Source organism: Puntigrus tetrazona, chromosome 9 (assembly GCF_018831695.1).
Source record: "Puntigrus tetrazona isolate hp1 chromosome 9, ASM1883169v1, whole genome shotgun sequence".
Lineage (NCBI taxonomy): Eukaryota > Metazoa > Chordata > Actinopteri > Cypriniformes > Cyprinidae > Puntigrus > Puntigrus tetrazona.
This window is the reverse complement of record NC_056707.1, coordinates 17880393-17902518: the sequence shown is the minus strand read 5'-3', so window position 1 is coordinate 17902518 and position 22126 is coordinate 17880393. Positions and strand designations below refer to the sequence as shown.

At 35.4% G+C, this 22126-nt stretch overlaps 1 protein-coding gene across 6 annotated transcripts in view; it reads right to left on the bottom strand.

Annotated features, from left to right (window-relative positions):
• lrp1bb (low density lipoprotein receptor-related protein 1Bb) overlaps positions 1-22126 on the bottom strand; it is a 228239-nt gene that overhangs the window by 61726 nt on the left and 144387 nt on the right. For all 6 annotated transcript variants that reach the window (XR_006251816.1, XM_043249358.1, XM_043249353.1 and 3 more), the window contains 12 exons: positions 20260-20424; positions 19637-19881; positions 14502-14633; positions 14150-14377; positions 13384-13558; positions 13092-13186; positions 11881-12030; positions 5332-5472; positions 3257-3382; positions 2933-3064; positions 451-585; positions 21-150 (listed from right to left, as the gene is read on the bottom strand). Coding sequence is in view for 5 of the 6 variants with exons in the window: in XM_043249358.1 (XP_043105293.1) it covers positions 21-150; positions 451-585; positions 2933-3064; positions 3257-3382; positions 5332-5472; positions 11881-12030; positions 13092-13186; positions 13384-13558; positions 14150-14377; positions 14502-14633; positions 19637-19881; positions 20260-20424 (1854 nt within the window). In the remaining variant the exon portion in view is untranslated. The remainder of the gene's footprint in view (positions 1-20; positions 151-450; positions 586-2932; positions 3065-3256; positions 3383-5331; positions 5473-11880; positions 12031-13091; positions 13187-13383; positions 13559-14149; positions 14378-14501; positions 14634-19636; positions 19882-20259; positions 20425-22126) is intronic.

Below are 22126 nucleotides of genomic sequence, written 5' to 3'. Positions count from 1 at the left end.
TGGCTGAAAGTGATCCGTACCCTCTCTGTGGATGTACTGCGATGGCTCTTGGCTGGTCCAACCCTTCTGATATTACAACTGACCGGTAGAGACCATTCAGACGAGCGATTTCAATGAGGTTGAGGCCATGGTCTGTCCAGTAAAGGTTGCCTGGTAAAATAAAGAAATAAATGCATGAATAATAGATCATTTTCAATTGTAATATTTCACCATATATGTTTTTTATGTATTAAAATTGGACTATACTATATTGTGCTTATTGACCAAATATATGTAGCCTTGGTAAGCAAGAGAAAATAAATAAAAATATATAAATAAGATAATAAGAAAAATTGTAGTTTAATAGTAGTATATCTAAATGCTACAAATGCAATGATTTTATTCAAATGACTAGTGACAGTGGTTTAAAATTGGCAGCATTCCATTTTTAAAACGATGTTTGTGTCTTACCAGCGATCCAATCGACTGCGATGCCCTCCACTCTGTTGATGCCAGTGGTGATAATGTCTTCCCTCCATGTCTGATCTCTCTTGGCTCTCGAGATCCGATTTAATCCCATGTCTGTCCAGTAAATTGTATCATTGCCTGTATGAAGCAGGACATATGTCATGAAGAACAAAGCTTGCAACATAAATATTGCATGAGAAAGCATCTCAGACCCACATCAAAAAACAAGAGCAGAAAGAAATGGAGCAGAAATATTCTGGAAGCTTCGATACTGTTTATGAGAGAACCCTTGCTAACATCTAATGCTTTTAGTGGGAACAATAACTACAGAAACCAACAGGCATTTGGTAAGGAATATCATTCAAAATGTGAAATACGAAAAAAAAAAAATGTGTAGCAAACAAGTCAAACATGATTATAGCAATGACTAAAAAATTGTTTTGACAGAAGCACGCTCAAAATGTAACTGGTATTTTTGCCCTAAAAACAGAATGCGAGGAGAGCAGTTATTTATTTGCATCCTCCTGTTATTACTGAATTCACACTCGGCTAACGGATCTCTTACATGTGACAGCAGCCAGCTGGAAGGCCCTCATCTGTTTCATGCTCCAACAAGCTGCCTCTTAATAACATGCAAATGGTATGCATGTGTAATCAGCTGTCATAGGCTGAGCTGGACTGGGGTTTTCTTCACCTGAGATGAGCGGATTCTGGTAGTAGGCGAGAGCATTTGCATTGAAACTCTCTGACCATCTGCCTCTACTGCCCTGCTGCTGAGGTTAGCAATTCTGCCATGTTTCCCAACCCACACAGCATGTGAAAAAATGACCTGTCCGGCTAATGATTTAAAGCTGACAATTGAATATTATTTTATTAGTTTAAACATCCATTCTGTTTAAGCAAATACAAATGATGATGTATAGGCTATATTACAAGGTAGTAATTTTCTTGCTTAATAATTTTTTTTATTGACACATATGCAAGTATATACTACTACTACTACTACTACTACTACTACTAATAATAATAATAATAATAATAATAACTAACAAGGTGTACAATATTATAATATGTAATTCTATTTTACAATATACATTTTTTTTTTTTATTCAATCACTTCTTTGTATGGCTTAATTATCACCACCACCACCATCATCATCATCATCATCATCATCATCATCATCATCATCATTATTTTGAAAATTAGTAGTATTTTACATTTATTTAAACATATTTCTAAATTTAAATGATCAAATATTTAATTAAATGAATACAAACATAAGACATGAAAAAAGTTCAAGTTTAGTTTGTAGTAATACAATAATCAATAAAAATAATATTTGCAATAATATTTCATAATATTGAAGTTTGATTTGTATTTAAATTGTATCAAATTATATTGTATTTATTTGCAAAAATATATGCATTCTTTCAAAAGCTTCAATACATAAAACATGACAATTTTAATGTGACATAAAAAATAATGAATAGTAATATAATTATTATTGTAAATTATAGATTTAGAGCTATTTTATTTTAACCATTATCTACTTTTAGCTTATCTAATTCAACACAATAAAAGAATAAAAAACTGTTTAACTGATTAACAACAAATGATTACTGTTAGTGACAAATAAATTAGTGTTTGTGCTATTTCATTTTACCATATTGTTCAATTAAATAACTACACACACACACCCCCACACACAAACAGCTCAATCTGTATAGTGTACTTACGTTTACATCAGCTCTAAACTGTTCAGAAAGTTATATGCGCTATTTCCAGCGAAGTGTATGTTGGTTGTTTGTTTATGGAAGTAGGAGTAGGAAAGGTCAGGTCACATTTAAATGACTGCAGTGGGTATTTTTTACTACTGCATGCATGCGTGTTTGCATGCTTAAGGAAATGTCTCATATTACTGACTGTTAGAATGCTAATTTGGTAACATCACATGTGGACTGCCCCTTGACGCTCACTTCATTTATGCCACTTGTCACCACAAAATGCTCCCCCGAAACAGGCTGAACAATCTTGCATCAGCCCGCTGTCAAATTAACCTCATTCACAAAATGAATAATGCATAGTATGACAACAACCCCTCAACGGCATCAGCGTGGTGATGTCGGCTCTACTTCCATTCGCTAGATTATCTACCATACGGCTCTCTGTCTTTTATAGTTGTAGCTATAAGAGATATAAAGAGAACATTTATCTCTTTGCACCTACTTGTTTAACCCATCTGAGCTGTTTATCTCTTCTACATGTGATATGCAGTGTTGCCAAGTCCCTACTGATCTGGTAAGAGACTGTGTAGCTAATATGAGACTGTATATCTGACAGCAAACAACAAAAAGTAATGCACAGAAAGCGATACATGCTTTATCTTTGTTGTGCACACAGAGAGGATTCAGAGAGCAGTTCTATACACTAGTGAACAGAGTAGAAGATAGCAGGACTGAGTCATGGGAAGAGCCGTGTTTGTACCTGCATGAAAGTCAACACCAACGGCAAACAAGGTGCCGCTGATGGGCATCAGGGTCTCTGCGTGGTCACCGGGATCCAGAGAGATTCCACGTATCCCCTCATGAAAAGAGTACATCAGAAAAGAGCTCAGGCCTGTGACAGACAACAGCAAGCGAGAGATGTTAGATGGAGGTCAAACAAACGCCACACACAGTTTTCTTTGGGCACCTTACACATAACAAAACAAAAGGCTAACCCAAAGACAACACGAAATCGTGTTAGAAGTGAAGAAAAAACGTGACATCTCTTCAAAATATAAGGACACGGGCAGAGACAACAGCCTACCTTCACAGGAGAGACGGTCACTGCGAAGGTTGTAGCCGATGGTGCAGGCACATGTGCGTGTGTTTTCAGATGTAGGCAGACAGAGCTGTGAGCAACCGCCGTTATTCAGCTGACAGGCATTCCTACCTGAGAGAGACAACGATAAGAGGAGAAAGCATGTTGATGAATGAGAAATCAGTCTACTTGTGGAGAAAAATGCTTACTGTAGATTTTAGGATTTGCTTTCGCATTGTTGCAGAATAATCATTTAAAACTGTTCTAAAAAACATATATTTGCGATAAGTAAAGCATGTACTTTACTAGTGGAACCAAATTAAATAGCAAAAATAATGACGTTTTTGAACCCCTCTTGTATCCCATTGTTTACAGTTTCCCATTGTTTACAGTTTGACCCATTTATGAACTAGAGAATTGATTTGAAATATATATATATAATATATATATATATATATATATATATATATAATATATATATATATATATGAAAAAAAAAAATAATCAAGTTGAATTTTTATAAAATATTTACAAATATATTTCAGTACATTATAAAATGTATTTTTCCCTGTCATTCCAAAACTGAATGTCTTTCACATATGAATACTTATAAACATATATAAATATTTACAGAAAATATTGTCAAAAAATATACAATTCATATTCACTGTGAATAGAGGGGGAAAATATTTTGATATTATTAAAAACAGAATTAAATGATAATAATATTAAATATGATATGTTAAGATACATACAAATCTGAAAAAAAAGTTACTAAATTATAAACTAAATCAAAACTCTTTCAAAAGTAAAACAGAATTCATTAAACCAAACAACATTTTCAATTCATGCAGTATATAAATTATATATCAATGTCTCCTCTAAATAAACTACTTAAAACCTACACATGTACTGCCTCTTTTTGTTGTTTTTGCATTTATTATCCATTATGGATAATTTCAGTATGCTTTTAGCTATCAATAAAATGATTCTGTTTAACATGTTTCATTATTTTTAAATCTAAAAAAATCTGCAGATTTCCCCCCATATAAGCAGATAAAATTTTTAAAAAGTTAGCAAATTCTATCTGAGCCTGCTAATGAGCCATACAAGCAAAGCTGAAGCAGTAGACTAATTTGAGACAGTTTTTTAGTTATGTCATTTGCACTTTAATATAAAAGCAATTGATTAACAGGTTCACAATGGAATGGATCGTAAATTCTGAATATCTTTCCTCATTTGACGAAAGGTTTTAGTGTTGCTGTCAAGTCAAGATGACTTGACATTCTTCCCGGAAGTCTTACTCTCATCTTAATTGTATAACTGAAAGTGAAGGGGAGGGAAACTGCACCACTGTGTATTAGCACAAGCTCTCAGGGAAAGCTCAGCTTGCACATCTACGACAGTAATAAGACAGCTTCGCATTATGAATAGAGAGGCTAATTGCCGCCGGAGAAATTTGGTGGTTGGATAGATTTACATTTGTGCCCGTTTAATGGTCATCCCTTATTCAAGTCGACAGTTTAGTGGAATCCACAGCAATGCCGTTAATGGATCTGCCATTAGTGTGAATTATTTGCAGAATAACTCACAAAATGGAAAACCAATATCTGAATATATCTCTGCTTATACACAGGAAAGATAAGCTTGTGATGTTTGTAAAAAAAAAAAAAAAAAAAAAAAAAAATATATATATATATATATATATATATATATATATATATATATATATATATATATATAAAAACAGAGAACAGTTGACTCACTTAGAGCTATTTACAAGTAAATTAAACAACACAGTATAATGCTTAAAATTGATGGTCTTGTTTATTTGAGCACATTTATTTTTATACGCTTCTTTAAGACTCTACAAAATTAGTTTTGTGGCTTCTAGTCCATGTCTGTTAACTATTAAAGCTAATTTATATGTTTGTGCAGTCCTGAACAAGAAAACGGAATATCCTTTGAAATATATATCTAGTTATATATATATTTATAGACATTAAACTTCATTTATGCATTTCAAAGACAATGCCTGGTTAAGCTATTTTTGCAACAACTTTGACTGCACCCCAACACACCTTTCTGACCATCTCTGTCATACACCTTCATGTGTACCACTCCGCTGGTCTTATTACGCAGCACAGCCGGGTTACGTCCATCCCGTTTGGTGACCGTTCCCAGCTGAGCCAGATCGTCATCGGCCCACCACAGCTTGCCACCTGGAAAAACAGATGAATTATTCATTTCCCAAAGTCACAGAACCAGCAGGTCCGACTGCCAATGGAGGCACATGCCATTATCGTTTGTTTGTCCCTTTTATACCACATGCATATAATCCGGTGGTGTGCTGTGCTTTATTCGGTGCCAAAACTATGCTACGCCACAGTGTATGGGTGGGCGAGGGAGGTGGTGGGAGAAAGCGAGCGAGCGAGCGGGTAAAGTAAAGAGATAGGACTTGAGCATTATGCATGTTCCCTTCCCAGTGTGAGTCAATGAGGCAGAGCTCAGGGCGGCCTGGCTACGTGCCCTGGCTGAAGACAAGGACTCTTCATTCACAAAGCCATCAGAGTGCATCTATTCTCACAGCGGCGCTGCAGCTAGCAAGACCCTCGTGTTGTTTCCGCTCTGTAAGGCTGAGTGTGCCACAAAGGGCCTCAGAGATTGTCCTTGGCTCTGAGCCTAGACCATATCTGTCTGCTGCAGGAATACAGGAGAGCCAGAGACAGTCGTAGCCATGAAACCGTAAAATAAAACGCATATCCGTGTTTGCTAAAGTACTGAAGGATTGAACTTGATGAAAGAAATTAATCAACAAAATCTCAGTTTCAAAAACAGATAACAGTTGTTTTTTGGCAAATACAGATAACTCTACATTTCATGATTTGGAGTAAAAAAACAAACACTTGTTTAATCTCTATCTTCTCAGATGACAGTGCGAATGCCTGACAAAGGTTGTTGTTGTGATCTTAGATTGTATGGATGTGGTTAAATGTAATACACAGAGATTTTTCCTCACCATAGTAACAAGGTTTCATGAAAATGTTTGAGTTTTTGGTTTTCCTTTTAAGCACTAAAGAACATATCACAGGTTCATCAAGTTTGTTGAAAATGATCAATCCTTGATCACTTTTAGTCAGCTTTGATGAAACTTCTCTCAGCTAGCTTGTCTTTTCAAAGTGAAAGTAGCCTTGTCACCTGACCTGAAGTGTGCTGATTCGCTAAAAAGGACTTATCGGCTTCTGTTCAAAAACAACAAGGGCTTTTGTCGGCTTCTGCAGCAAGATGTGAACTAGCAATGCCTCGAAATTTGATGATACAGATTTCTGACAAAATGTTTTTAGGGTTCAGATTGAGAATAATGCAAGTCAGTCGGCACCTTTTTTAAAAGTTCCGTTATACAGTATGTGTGTATATATATATATATATATATATATATATATATAGAATATGAATAAGTAATGGCCGCTGAAAATTCTGCTTTGCAATCTCAGGAATAAGTTATAGTCTTAAAATATTAACATACTGTTAAACAGTTATTTTGTGAACCAAAGTGTTTATATATTATGCAGCACTGCATTTGTATAACCTTGTACACCTATAACTTGTACTCTAAAGTGCTATGTCTATAGGCTGCCCACTAGATTTTAAAACAGACTTGTTGTCTACTTCATACCTAATCTCTTTCATATGTACACTTAACGATGAGTACCAATACAAATATTTTTCAACAGAGCATTCTTCGTCCATAAACCAGAAACAAATACTAATGTCATTTAGGCCACAGTGAGCCTCCAAGAAGATATTTACTTTCTGTAGTGAGGCCAGGTGTGTATAAATGACATCCCACCCTGAGCAGTCAGAAGCGTATTTGACATTCAAAGATTGCTTGCATAGGTCATCGCTGCAGTCAATATTAATCTTTACCTGTCCAGGTTGAGAGACATCAATGATTGCTTCTGGGTGTAATGTCCACTTAAATTGTTTGATCACAGACCAGCACAGGTCTTAAGGTGACACGGAGCCCGCTAAACTGCAGCTTGCACTTTCCAGAGTGGTCACATCCCATTAAAGATTGTACCAGGAGAAGGTGGCGAGATTGCATCCTGTCAGTAAAATTGCTTTCATTTCTTCAGTCATCATGCTCTTCAATTACTACTTCACGGTCTAATAACGGATGTGACTTTGATGCAAGGCAGCCATTGGTTTTTGTTTTTTTTCTAATAATGATGCTGCATCTTTCAAGCAGCCACCGCTCCTATCGATCTCCTGATCATCAGTCTCTGCTGAGTTTATTTCCCCTGCACACCACACTGTAACGATAAGGCCTGTCCCTCAACACATGCTACAGGGTGCTTGATTTTACCGTGCCAGGTGGCTGAAATCGTAAACCATTTCCCTTACTGCAAGACCAAAGTAAATTTACGGGGACATCGACTGATAGCGTGTTATACAGGTTAACCTTGGCAAATGCCCTAATTTATGTCGCTTTTGCTAGGAGGGAGATAGTGCCGATAGAGGCCAAAGATCTTATGCAGTTTGTATCAAACACTGGCTATCACATGCATCCCCTGGAAATGGAATTATTTGGTTTCATGCAAGTTCAAAGCATGGATAAGAAAAGCTGTGACTTTGGCATTTACGTGTACCTGATAAGAGATGAGTAAATAATTATACTCAGAATTTATGTAGTGTATACGGCTGTCACACATATTTTCCATTCCTTTTCAGACTAGATTATAGAATAATTATTATTGTCATTACATTTGAAACTTGACATTTGATTGGTTTATTATTGCAATAAGTGGAGATAAATAAAAGTTTACACATGGCATATATATATATATATATATATATATATATATATATATATATATATATATATATATATCATAAAATTGTATTTTGTGAAAACTAAAACACTTAATGCTTAGTTTTCATAAAAGTTTGTAAATATAATAAAACTATTATATCAGTATTATTGCAAAGAAGTGATGAATTAAACACATAAAATTCTTCAAAATAAATTCTTCAAAATAATGTAAATAAAGGTTTAGAAAGTGTGCTGAAACTTTGACTTGTAATGCATATGGGGCTAAAGGGACAGTAATATATTCCAAAATTTTCCTCTAAGCTGAATCGGACTCTTTGTTCTCTGATGACATTCTCATGCTGCATAATAATATATACCATTCTTTTAGATCTCTGTGGGTAACCTGCATGGCAATGTGCCGTATGCATTATAAAAACACAGACTTCCAGTACTTGAAAGAAATGCAGCGTTTTGTGTGCTTGCAAGGGATAGCTGTCTTATCATAAAGAGTATACGTGCAAACCCCAGTTTGCTATACTTATCACAAAGATAACATCAATCACACTGAGATTATTTTATCCACTCGCCATGTTTCCTTTCTTATTTACATTGAGGTTTGAATACTTTACATTTTATGCCTTGTAATCAACTCCATATGCATGCATGTAAGGTAAATACGCTGTGCGTTTGCAAAGGAAAGAAGGAAATGATCTTATATTATTGCTTGACTAGTTCGTATTCAGCAAGGAAGAGGGAAACGTGGAATTCTAAGTGAAATTCCACTCACCGCCCACTTAAACACCAACTCAAGGGTCTGCGAGATCATCCACCCACCTGCATGCATATCTAATCAGCCCCAGGCCATTCAGGCTCTGAGATGGTCTTTCCTTTGTAAAGGTGTAATACAGCTTGAAAAAATAGTAGAACTGATCCATAATGCTGGCAGTACGTGGCATATGTGGGGCATATATATGTATGCGTGCGGGTACATACACAAATGTACATACACAATCACGCAGTAGATATGTACTGTTTAAAAGTTTGTGGTCAAAAATACCTGTACGCAGCTACATGTGTAACTGTAATTACATTTATAACTGCACTGTTGACCCATCCCTTATTGAAGTTGAATGCTTGAATCTGATTGGCTGGCAAACATTCTAAGTTTCTAGTTCCATGCAGCTCTTTGACCACATTCCATTTCCATGTCATTTCTCCAAATGGTTTCTATTATTTCAAAGATCTTACATCAGCAAAATAACCAAAACCCACAATGACACTAGTCAAACAGATAAATATAATAATCAATGATAAAAACGACATTTCCATGTTTTTCCACAAAATTACATTTTATGGATAGCACATACTCTAACTATCCAGCTTTATCATGCACTAATGTTGTTTATGACTTTATCCTTAACATCAACTTAAAAACAACTTGACTGCTCACAAGCAAGGTAACAAAGGCTCTATTAGTAAAGAAAATTGATTTAAAATTTCACTATTAGCTGAACACTTTAGATGCTCTCTCTCTCTCACACACACACACTCATAATTTAGCTATTAACTGCATTAGTCTGCGATCAACGGCTCAAGCCTCAGTTACTAGATCTAAAACTATGTTATAGAATTAACCATGAAGGCACTGGACAAATACCTTGAAATATATAATTTGTTCAATGTCTTGAGGTAGTATAAGCGGAATAATTGACGGGCTGTTGAATTTTTAAAAAATCGTAATCATCTCAGGTTTGCATTATTTTTTCCATTGTCAATTATTTCTTAATTTATATATACAGTATGGATTAAATCTGCATGTAATTCTGAAAGGGAGAATGTATGCCATAATGATTCAATTCACTATTCATCTTCTCAATGTTAAGAAAAAAAAAAATGTAATAAAAAATGTCTACAGCATAATCAACCGCTATTGTATTTCTGTATTGATTTGTTGAACTTGGAAGTGTTTTAACTCATATCCTAGAGTAGCCTTCCAAGAGGCTCAGCAAGTCTCAACACAATCACAAAAAGATAAAAAAAAAACACCTGGCAGTTTGTCATACTATAAATGAGAAACATAACTGTCCACCAAACAGAGCCATAGGTTTTTGCAGAAGTAATGGAAAGCATTTCCTCTATGGAACAAAGGCCTATTAATTGTGATAGATAGCACCTACTGAATGCATCATTTTGCTGTTTTGCTGTACCGTGCTACTTCTTTGAAAGTAACCCATTAGTCTTTGTGGCAGCCTGCATTCTGCTCCCAATTTAATAATGACTCAAACTTTGTTTAATTAAAAGAGTCTGTCACCACTTCTTACAAATTGCATTTGTTTTTCAGCTCATCATAGCTGCTCTAAAATAGAACGTGACTATAGAGGTTTTCCAAAGATTAATACCTTTGCAGCATGCAGACAGTGTAATCAGTTAAAACTGGGGTTTAGGGAAATAAATACATGCTAATGAATAATTTGGGGGCATAAGTTTCTACCCACGAAGACAGGCAGAGAGTAATGTGAGAAAACATGTCAGATGCAATCCAAAGCAAAAGAGTATAATACATTGAGGCAAAACCTAAGACAGAGAAAGGAGATTCGTCTAATACAAAAAAGTGAAAGAGCGTAATTACAGGCTTTGCTACATTTACGGCTTTCATTTGCTTTAGGGTGAAAAAAAAAAAAAAAAAAAAAAAGTTATGCAACTCTTGCCGCTTCTGACGCTGCCAATATGAGTGAATTCTCTATAATCCCTGGAATTACAGATTTTGGGCAATAGTTAAAGCTGTAATTTGAGTCATACAGCAGGCCTAAAGTGTGTGATTAAAAATTGTGTCGAATCAAATGGATATCTTCAGAGACAGCCTTTATTATCCTGGTCTATATAAAGCTAAATCAATCAAACTTCACCACTTGTCTAAAGCCGAGATGTATGTTTATGCTCTTCAGGGAACCAAAATTTTGTCTTTATTCTCATAACATGATGGGTTTCCTAGGGCTAAATGGAAATTGTTAAATGTATTTTGACAAAATGTCTCATCTTTTCCCTTCTGAAGCAATGCAGCTGTAGACTCGCAGCGCCAGGCTTGACTATCAACAAAATCTGATACTGTATATTTCACAACTCATTTTGTACAGGCCTTTTTAAAATGAAGAGAACATCCGACCAATATGTAAACTGACTAACAACAGTTTTTAACCAGACATTAAATGTTGGCCAAAAATCACATATTGGTTAAGCAATCTCTGTAAGAAAATCTAAAATAACTGGAAATGTGTGATGACTTTCTTTAAACGTATGAAATAAGCACAGATACACAATAAACATGAAAAAGCTAATTTCCAAATCTAAGCATTGTTATCTAATTAAATTGCTTATGGACTATCTTTTCAAAATCCAAAGGCAAAATCTATTCACTAGTTATTTTTCACAAACGCTCATTGTTCCAGCCTGGTATGTTTGAAATACAAGTTTGCGTCCTAAAAAAGTGGCAGCCAGCTGCTAATCAGCTAATCAGATGGTATGTGGGCATGCCATGTGAGACTAATTTACACATTTTCTATTTGCTTTTACTTTTAACTTATTTTTTCTTATAAATGTGCTCCTTTTGGTTTGTGTTGCCACAGCAACAAAGTAAAGTATTTTAATAATTAATTCACAAACACAAACATTAATTAGAAAAACAAACACAGATAAAATATCAGCCATACGCCATCAAATCAACATGTACTGCAAGTGTTCATTTTCTTATGGATAATGGCAGTTAACCTTCGACCCAAGCCTGACTAATGAAGAGGGAATTAGATGCTCTATCACTCACCCATGACTGCTAGAGCCGTGGCTTTAGTTAAGTCCCTCTTCATGCTTTCAATAACCTCAAAGCCACTACCGTCCAGATTACACCTGTTGATAGTACCATTAGCAGAACTGATCCAATACATCTTCCCAGCTGGAAAGTCAATCGAAAGTCCTGAGGGGAAACAAGAATCAGTAGCAAACTGTTATTTGGAGTGCTGGTATGGTGTAAATATACCTTACATATCCTGTAACAATATATGTATCTGAAAGTGAGATGATTGAAATATAGTCGCGACCTCTTTGTGACACTCTAAATCACTTCACTAAAATTCATCTCTGTCTAAAACCGGTTTCAAAAATGGAAATGGTGAGAGTTTGACAGAGTGGTAAAATTGATTGTGACAAGTGAAGGATATTTCAATTGAGCGTCAGGACAGCTCTGACTGAGATGGGCTACTGCATGATAGACTCCCAGCAACAACAACAACTGTCTTTCAACTCTAAGGCATCTTCTCCAAGACTGCCATTAAAACAAAAGAAGCATGTGCTTTGCCTATCAATGAATGCACCGGTACAGGCATATAAAAAGGAAATATATTTAGGCTCGAGGATGGGAACTGTGTAGATGTTTTACTCAAAAAAAAGAAGAAGTCTGAAGTGCTACTATTCTGTATTAAAAAGTAAACTTTTTATTAGCTTTTGAAATAGACTGATGAAATCAAAAGGCCAGGGATATTTTTCCATAAAAGTAACTTTTACACATAAACTTTGTAAAGCAACCTGTTAAATAACAATTTTCTCAGGGTCCTGACTTTGTTAAAGCTGAGTATAATAAATGTTATAAAATGTATAGATATTATATAGCCAAGTTCAAAATGGTTATATTTCAAATTAATTAATTTCAGCTACTCCACTCTAGGTCAAGACCACGCTGGGGTAACTAATCAGATGTTTTTTCACAAGGACAAATGACCACAGTTGAGGCCAGTTACAATATAGACTGGAATGGATTGCAGACTGTTGGGAATAATATAAACGTTTCGTACATAGAAGGTTTACAGAAAATTGTAAGGCATATCAAGCATGATTTTTTTCTCTTAGAAAATCTAATTAAATAGTACAAGTGTTCTATTTCAACAAATACACTAAAAATAAAACTTCAATATATAAATGATGTACAATTCCTCTTGTACTTTAAATTCATGTGATTATTAGATTAGGAATCATACATACCAACTGGCTCTCTCTGATTCTGATGAAGAACCTTCCTATTGCTTCCATCCATATTGGCTACATTTATTGTGTTTCCATCGGTCCAGTAGATTTTTCTAGAACATGACACAAAGCACATGTTAGGAGAAATAATAGTTATAGAAATTCTCATGGTTTGAGTAGATGATAGATAGATAGATAGATAGATAGATAGATAGATAGATAGATAGATAGATAGATAGATAGATAAATGGATGAACAAACAAAAATCTTACTTAATCATACATGCAATCTGTCCATGTGGGCTGCTTACCCTTTGGCTGGGTGCACAGTCAGACACTTTGGTTTGTCAATCCCATGGATGACTGAGGTTTTTAGAGATCCATCTAGTCGGGCAACGTTGATCTGTGTCTCCTCGTTCTCAGAGCTCAGCCAATACATATTCCTCGAGAGCCAATCTACTGCCAGCCCACGGCAGTTTTGAATATCTGCACGCACCAGAGATAGCCATTAGCAAGGAGGTGCACATCACAACAAACCTCATGGGTGACTGCAACACTTCCGAGCACGCCGTAATAAAATGTCTTGTGTGCAAAGGCATATGGTCAGCATGCTGATCAGTTTGAGAAGGTTTAAAAAATGCACCAGGGCTCGAAAACAGCACTTAAGAAAATCGACAATCAGTCTTCATCTCGCATTTCTCTTGCTTTTCTTAATGCAGTTCAGAGAAGCAATCCCCGGAGAACTTCACAAACAAGCTCTCCTATCACATAAGATATTATTTATGTTCTGCCGCACACTCCTTCAACCGTCATTTTTTAATGCAGGCCGCCTGTAAACACAGTCTTCTCGTAATTGAAAAAACAATTTAAGACTGAGTGTCAGCAAAATAAAACAGTATTTCAGCTCAAACCTACAATGTGGCAGCAGAGAGAGGAAAAACAACAACACAACTTATTAACAGCACAAAAATATAATAACTGTCACTTAGGTGGTGTTTACTGTGAGAAATCACACAGAATCTAAAAAAAAAAAAAAAAAAAAAAAAAAACACACTTTGACTTGGACTCTCGACTTACCTCCAGAAATGACAGTTTGAAGGCCTGTTCCATTGATAAAGGCACGTTTTATTGTTTGAGTCTTAACATCCGCCCAGTATATCCTTTCCTCAAGAGCGTCATAATCCACTACAGTGACATCATCAATGTCAGGAACAGTTAAAGCAGTCATGACGTTCATGTACGGATTATCAATATCCACTCCACGGATCTCAGATCGCCTCACATACAACAGGAACCTCTTCAGGGCTGATGCGCGTGCCAAAACAAAACGTATGTAAGTCAATAATTCATCTAGAAAACTCAAGCTGATCCATACTTCTGTGTGTATGTTCTGTTTGTTGTGTGGGACGTTACAGAGCTGCATACTCACCCACACAAGAGCGGTTGTTCAGGGAAAGCTTCATGAGATGAGGACACGAACAAGACGCTGTACGGTTGTAATCAATGAGACAAAGGTGGGAGCAAGGGCCTCTTCCATCATTTCCCTCACACGGGTTTGAGGCTAAAAACCCAGTGTAACACGCATTTAAAAAAGGGAAGGAAAACACACCAATGATAAAATCAATATCACATACTATGAATTAATGAGAGCAGCTCTTAAAAGAAGTCAACATGAACAACAGCTGTGAAACAACTAAACAAAAAACAGTCGCTGTACAGTCAAACCAGAGAAATTGTTGTCGTAATGAAAGATATCGAGAATTCAGATATCTGCATTTTACAGAGGGCAATAGAAAATTGGTGCAAAATAAAAGATTGCAATACCACTAAGAAAAAAACATCTTAACTCCAGGATAAAGTGAAGAGCTGAGGTTGAATGGACAGGGCTGACAGCTCATGTCTTCTGCCTGCAGTGATCCTTTGGAAAGCACAGCACATTTAGACCTTTTGTACGACTCTTTGTAGAAGGGCTACTATATTTCAACAGAAGGTAATGTTGAGAAGACAGATAATGGCCTAAAGGCCACTGGTGCGAATAGTCAATTAACCATCAGATCTTTCTTTTCAGATCTGCTCTGATGGTAAAGATCTTCCTTAAAAAGACCAACTCAAAAGCTGAGATGAGGATCAGCGAGGTTCCATATATATATATATATATATATATATATATATATATATATATATATATATATATATATATATATATATATATAATGTTTACTTTCACAATCAATCTCAATTAATCACATCCAAAACGTTTTGTGTACATTATGTATGTGTACATGCATGTATGTATTTAAGAAAAATGTTATGTTAATATGGATTATATGGATGTAAATATATGCATGTAAATATTTTCAAAACATATACTGTATTTGTGAGCCTTTATATGTACATACAATAAATATACACAATATACATACATATATTTTGTGTTTTTTTTATTTTGTGTCTATTTTATTTTAAAAATGTTTATTTTGGATGAAATTCATCTCGATTAATCGTTGCCCAGAAGTAGTAAATGTAAATATTTTCAAAATATATACTGTATGTGTGTTTATATATAAATACACACAGTACACATGCTTATATTATGTAAATAAAACCTTTTTATATGCAATTGATATGCAAATCACGGTTAATTGTTCGAGAGCTATAGTAACTTTTTTACTATAGATTCTTTAATAAAGAGTAAGTTCAAAAGAACAGCAGTTATTTGAAATAGAACCAAGCATTAATTTTGTTTAAAACAACACACACACAGACACACACACACACACACACACACACACACACACAAACAAAGTTTACTGACCCAAACATTTGAACAGTAGTGTAAACATTCTGACATATTTTGTCAGAACATGTTTATTTATATCGTGCTGCCATTTTCTTCTGCCATTACACAAGACTACCGCCTGTTGTCAAGAGGCTTTAACCCTTCCACGAACCCAGAGCAACTACATGCAATTAACTCCACAAGCAGTTGCATCTTGTAAATAATTGATCCAGTGGGAGTTTGAATATAGGCCCATTATTTCTTTGCGATGTTGAACCCATTTCACTTATGTAGCAAGCATATTTTTGCAAGTGAGAATAACAAATAATTTCAAGTGACTAAATTATAGGCTAGAATCCCATAGAATTAATTATACATTCTGCTGGTCTGCGGGGGAAAATGGCTGTTTGAATAAATACTGTATAAACAGCGCGAGTGCACTTGACTCATGATAGAAACACTTGATTTGGATGCACTGATTTTTCATAGTCATAAATCAGCCACAGATTTTATAAATCTCCACATCAATCTGACCGTACCTTAACAATACTATATGGAAAGCGGGTGCGGAGTTTAATTTGTATTTTCACTGCTTCAGCTTTGTCTGAACAGGGAAGGATCCACCCCGTCTGCAAACTCCAACAGTAATTTTAAAGTGGTTTGCCTGTCAGCAATGTGCTAGAAAAGTGCTTACAACACTGCAAGCCACACAGGCACTAAAAATGGGAGCCCTCCAAACTGTTGTCGATCCCTTGAAACTCAACACTCAGTCCTTTTACCACACATAATGCATTTACAATGTGCTGGCTAACAGCTGTAGCCTTAGCCCCATTAGGCTAGTTAGCATAGCTACTTCTCACTCCCTACAGACACTCTAAGGTCCGCCACTCTTCTGCCAGAACTACAGGGGCCAAACAAAAACACAATTGCCATGGACTGTAAGGGGCCAGAGCCCAGATTTTGGACACCTTTAATAGCCAGACCTTCCCATGGGCTCTTTAAAATTGGATTAGCCATACTTATTGGCTTCTCTGGCAAAGCAGCACAATTTGTCGACACTTATCGGTGTAAAACAGTCACCCGGCTGCCGGTGCTGTGGCAGGAGACATGAGCTGTTTTGGCAGGGCTTCCTATAGTTTTGGGCTGGTTGAAATGATGCAAATCAGATTATTTCAGCTGATGAACACTCACAGAAGGCTACATTTTTGGACATCTGGACACCTGGCACACTTGGCAATTTCAATAACTTCTGTTAACGTGTTTTACAAATCAAAAATGCAATTTTAATAAATTGGAGAAGAGCAAGAGTAAAAATGGGTCATGTAAGACAAGACATAATTACAAAAAAAAAAATCTAGTGCTCTCATTTTTATACATTCTTTTTTAAGAAATCGTTCTAATATGCTGATACCATTTTTGTGTAAACCATGATGCTTTTTTCATTATTTAACAGATGGTTCATTCCATGTCAATTCAATTTTTAATTTTGCTAATATATATATATATATATATACACACACACACATACACACACTGTATATACACACACACACACACACACACACACATACATTTGAAGAAAGACATGTACATATAGTGATTAAAGTCAAAATATTAAATTAATAAAATGTTAATACTATATAGTAGATTACTCAGTGTATTTTCATCCATGATATTTAATATTTTGGCTTTCTTAACAATACATGTCTATCTATCAGGGAATTTTATATATATTTGTATTTATTTGGTTGATTTGACACGTAATGACCTAAACAGAAAAAACAACAAAAAAAAAAAAAAACAATTATTTAACAGGTACACATAAATTAATTTCAAATGGTTTAATTTGTCTTTACAGAAGAAAGGATTTTCTTGAAAAAGAAAAAAAGAAAAAGAAAAACAAATGTACAGGTTTTTCTCAGAACATGTAAATAAATTAATCTGACACATCAATAAATACATTTTGATAAATTATTTTTTATAATTTAACCAATATTAAATTATAAAAAAGACAATGATGAATATCATTATCCATTTATCATTATCTACGTGTATTAATAGGAAAATGCCAATACAATTAAACTGCGTGTGATGTTTTTATTCCCATTTTCCTTTAATGACCAATGTCTGTTTAACAGAAGATAATCTGCTGCCCTTGCTGGCTACAAAGCCCTGTGTGACACTGTACCATGAAACAATTAAAATTAATTTGGATTGAGGAAAGAGCACATCTTGAGTCCACGTCAGGCCTGCTTACGCTCTGCATGACCCCCTTTTTCAATTATTCTGCTGCTCTCAAACAGAGCCGTTTGGGCTTCCAGATTGGCAGAAGAAATGAATGATCAGCGGGATTCGGCTCAAATGAATCCTCGCCCCACAGAGCATGCAGGAAAATTTCTCTCTGACTCCCAGACTAAAACCGAACATAGGCGGATCATATTATTATTATTTTTTTCAATAATGTGCAGCTAAGCACGTTAGGTCTATGTGAAAACTGCTAAGCTTGCTGTGTGTGGTTTGCATGCAGAATGAGCTCATGGGGTGCAAACGCTAACAGGAAATGGAAGCGTCAAATAAGAGGTTTAAACACTCAGAACAGAACATTTGGATCATCAGTAAGGGTGAGATTTTCAAGTAAGGATTTTCTCTCACACATCTAGCAATTATAAAAAACCGTGATGCTTGTTAAACATACAGTATAATAAACAGAAGTTGTCACTATGGCAACAGGGTTGTTTTAGTCGATTTAGTTTAGGCAAAACACTCAGCACGATACTTGTAAATTCAACAATTTAATTATTCTGATTTAACCGTTCTTTTTTATCTGTGACCCTGTTGTCCACAGCACAGTACAGTGTTTACGTGCTTACTAACTAGACAACTTATTTTTTGTATTCTTGTCTCTCTCTCTGCATGTGACACTGGGCCACAATACAAGTCATATAGGTCAATTTGAGGAAAATTAGATGTATATATCATCTGAAAGCTGAATAAATAAGCTTTCCATTGATGTATGGTTGTTATGATAGGACAATATTTGCCTGTGATACCACTATTTGAAAATCTGGAATCTGAGAGTGCAAAAAATATTAAGAAAATTGCCTTTAAAGTTGTCCAAATTAAGTCCTTAGCAATGCATATTGATTATCAGAAATTGTGTTTTGATATATTTTGGATAGGAAATTTATGAAATACCTTCATGAAACATAAACTTTATTTAATCTATTAAAAATCTATTATTTTGACCCATATATTGTACTGTTGGCTATTGCTACCTATATACCCGTGCTACTTCTGACTAGTTTTGTAGTCAAGGGTCACATATATACTACAGGGACCAAACCCCACTACTTGCTGACTAGTTGCTGATTAGCTTGCCTATTAACACCATTTTGGCTGTTTATCTTCTGCCAACAATACACTACATCCCTAATCTTACACATTAACTACACTTAAAAACTACCTTTAATAAGTAACAAAAGGCAGCAAATTAGAAGTTTAATGAAGTAAAAAAGTAGTTTGTGTTTGTTTAATGCATTTTAACGCTTATATATATGACAATAAGTTGCTCTTTTCCAAATCCACATACCCCCAGTCTTTGTACTGTATCATTCAAAAAAAGGGAATTCCAGAATAGACTGACTTGTGAAAAAATAAACCTAAAATAGCGGACAAATAAATAGGAACAGATATTTATGTATATAGTTGATATTAAATTGGTAAAACTAAAGTAATTATGTTTAATCATATAGAAATTACGAACATGTAGATAAATACAGACCCACCTTGAGGTTGTCTGCTAGGATGGTATATCTCCAGATCAAACGGTTGGGCGCTTGTCTTCTGGATCACTGTTACATTGCGGCCAGTCCATTTATTTGCTCTGGCTAAAGTGTTGGTCCTCCAGTCTGTCCAGTACACACCACCTCCAAAGAGAGACACAGCGAACGGGTGTGACAGGTACTCGTGCCCCCTGAGGATCTCGATGACCCCCGTTCCATCATACAGGGCTGAATATATTGCATCTGAGCTGAAGGGAAAGAGAAACATGAGGTGAAAATAGCACTCTGTGCCCATACCAACACAAGATGTTACAATGATGACAACTTTTTTGAGGGAAATACCGAAGATTCATGAACATTTTTTTTGCCATATAAATGTCCACATACACAATATTTTTAAAATGACCATTACTGAAAAACTGCTTTTGTTATGCCAAATACATTTAAGAGGAACAGATTTAAAATCATAATCTCATTCATTCCCTTTGGTTTATGGAATGTGAGAATCATACCTAACCTAAAAAAGAGCCTTGAGCATTTATGCAAAACACCTAGGCTTAAATTCAATGCTTCTTGTAAATCGCACCAAAATATAATTCTTCATTTGCATTTTTAATTTGCCGTACCGAGCATCTGTCCACACTATTCTCCTTTCCTGATGGTCTAGCGTGAGTCCATTAGGCCAGGCTCCAATCTCCATGTCCTTATACACAACATGTCTTCCACTTCCACTCATTGACGTCGCCTCAATCCGAGGAAAAGTGGCATCCCAGTCAGTCCAGAAAAGAATGCTACATACAAAAACAAAATGGTTATAAACTATTCAAGAGTCCAATTCTCGCTATGAGCTAGATTTTTGCTAACATGACTATTATTAACATAGTTGTTTATTAGTACTTATAAAGCACATATTCTGCATGGCCATATTATTAATCTCTAACTTAATTAGTTAATGGTTTGTTAAAAGCGAGAGAATAAAGTGTGCAGATAAAATGGCAATACAAACATCTTAAACACATTTTTAAAAATTTATTTTTACCATCATCTTCAGTTTTTACTCCTGACTGCTTTGCTGCTTTGAAAGAATATGTATTGTGACAAGCACTATGCAAATAAACATGACTTGACTTGGGAAGTACAGCACAGGGAGCTGCTCGGAAAAAATAAAGTTACGTGCTAGAAAAGGATTCATTTACAGTGAGCGGTGCCAGTTGTTACAAAACTGTAATACTGCTGCACTGGAGCAATAGAGTAGTGAAGTGTGTGTGTGTGTGTGTGTGTGTGCGTGTGTATGAGAGCTCTGTCTGCAGGGCTGCATCCCTATGCTGCCCTAGAGAACAGTGCTGCTTTCCATCATAAAAAAAGCTTTAAAAACATAACGTAAAATAGTAGATTAATTTCAAACTATTATTTTTATATGCACGCTGTAAGCTTCAACGAAAACTGTCTGCCAGTGGAGTCAATGTCAAACACAAGGGTTCATTTTTAACTGATGTCACAGTTCTCAGGGGTGGCATGAAAACAAAGGGCACATTCTAATGTGGGTATTATGGGTATTATAAAATGCTAAATACTTGCATCAAGCTCATATGCTAATGAAATATGCGATCATGTTTCTGCACCCGGCATCAAAAACAATTAAATTGTCAGCCAAACGTTTGAGGTGCATGGTAGGTAAGCATGCAAAAAGGCTTCACATGAATTTCACTTCAAGGATGTTGCCTTCTCCTTTTAAGAAGGCCAATTAACTGGCCAGTGGCATACAGTTATTAAACCAGGCTTTCAAAAAATAAAAGAGTTGCTAATTACAAAGACGGCTAATCCCTTCAGAACTACAATACATTTTCAACACACCTCTCTATGACACAGCTGTATGAGGCATTTTCAGAGAAACTATGTAATGAATTTGGTGCTTTTTAATATGTGCCACGCCGCTGAGTGTGAAATCAGTCTTTGAATTGTTCTTTTCAGCTTTCAGTGAAATAATTTACAGTATGTCATCCAACTGAGCACCATGTTGAGCTCTAGTTGGACTGCAGAGATACCATATTTCTCCTCTATGGGTTGCTTCCAGGGTTTGGCAAAAATGTTTCAGATGCATAAAACAGGCAAACAAGAAACGACTAGGACTACAAAAACGCATTAACAAAAAAGCGATGATAACAAAAATAATTGAACTATATTTTTGTGCCTGTGTGCTGTGATTTGGTAAACTGCCATCAAAAAGCAACAACTGTTAATGGAAAATGAAAAAAGAAAACCCAAAAAACAACAACAACAACACATAATAATGAAAAAAAACCGCTATATACAATTTTTCGCTTCATGATTTTTCCATGACATTTTTTCCTCATTTCTTCAAATTTTAGACAATGAAGGTGCTACTTTTTGTTCCTCAACAATTTAGCATTTCTGAATCATGTCCAATGTTTTTTTTGTGCGTTCAAATAGCTAATGCGACAAAGACACAAAGGACCAGGTTTACTAAACATG